Here is a 1,142-nt window from a genome sequence, read left to right on the forward strand (position 1 = left end):
AAAATAAAAAAGGAAAGAAATAAAAAAATAAAAATAAAATGATAACTTCCCCCCTCCCACACACACACAAAGGAACGGTGATTATGATCCCCACACTGCTCTCAACAAACTGTACCAGATTGGACTGCAGCCATCAGCAATGTCAGAAAAAGGACTCATAAATGCTTGAAGGGGCTCTTTACAGTCATTGTGTATGGTGCCGCCCTCCGCTAGTACACACTGATGAAGGAGAGAGTCAGGACCAGGTACCGGCAGGCCAGTGGGACTTGTGCACTTCCCGTACTCCCATAGGGTGCGGTGTTGGGGGCTGTTGACAGGAGGGAGGGGGGGGGGGGGAACAAGAGAGAGACTGATTAGTTTTGATTGCACATGTTCATTTCTCCTTTGCATCAGCCGCCCCTCGCCTTCTGAAAGCGCCAGTGAAGCCTGGCGTGTTTTGCTCGCCAAGCCAGAGAGCGTGCAGCCGGCAATTACTGGCGCTGTAGTTGATTCGGACCTTGTTCTTCGCCCTGCGTGCATCCTCCCGCATTGATTTGGCTCGGGGAGGGTGGGGGGGGGGGGGGGGAGGGGAGAGGAAGAGGGGTCAAGTAGGTTGTTCTGACTTTTACCAGTTTCATATCAGCCCTTCTGCCAACAAGGAGAACAGATGAGGTCTCTGAGCACGGCGCTACGACCGGGTCTAGTCATGGTGTGCTCATCGCGGGCGGCTTTGTTTTCTGTTGTTCCTTGTTTTTCGGTGTGTGTCTTTGAGCGGCACGCGGCCACAGTAATACGAACAGGTCTCCCCAGAGAGCACATGCACACAGCGCCAGGGAGGGAAAGGGAGAGGGCAGTCTTTCATTTAGAAAGGGGCCACTCCACCTCCGGCGCTCTCTATTGGGACACTGCTGGTTTTGGCTTTCTAGGAAACATGCATAGTAGACCAACCCCACATCCCACACACACACACACACACACACACACACACACGATAAGAGAACACATGCACAGTGCTAACGTCCATCCAAGTATGAATTATACATTATTGGCACAGGTGCTCGCTCAAACACACACACACACACACACACACACACACACACACACACACACACACACACACACACACACACACACACACACACACACACACACACATATGCACA

The 1,142-nt window shown here is 51.9% G+C and overlaps 1 protein-coding gene across 1 annotated transcript in view; it reads right to left on the reverse strand.

Moving 5' to 3' along the window:
• Positions 1 to 209: 209 nt before the first annotated feature.
• Positions 210 to 1,142, reverse strand: part of negr1 (neuronal growth regulator 1) — a gene marked incomplete at both ends in the record, with an annotated part of 253,490 nt that continues 252,557 nt past the window's right edge. The window contains one exon of the mRNA XM_080736118.1: positions 210 to 307. Within this exon, the coding sequence (XP_080592244.1) occupies positions 210 to 307 (98 nt within the window). The remainder of the gene's footprint in view (positions 308 to 1,142) is intronic.

The sequence above is a fragment of the Nannobrachium achirus genome, assembly GCF_963921795.1.
Source record: "Nannobrachium achirus genome assembly, chromosome: 1".
NCBI lineage: Eukaryota > Metazoa > Chordata > Actinopteri > Myctophiformes > Myctophidae > Nannobrachium > Nannobrachium achirus.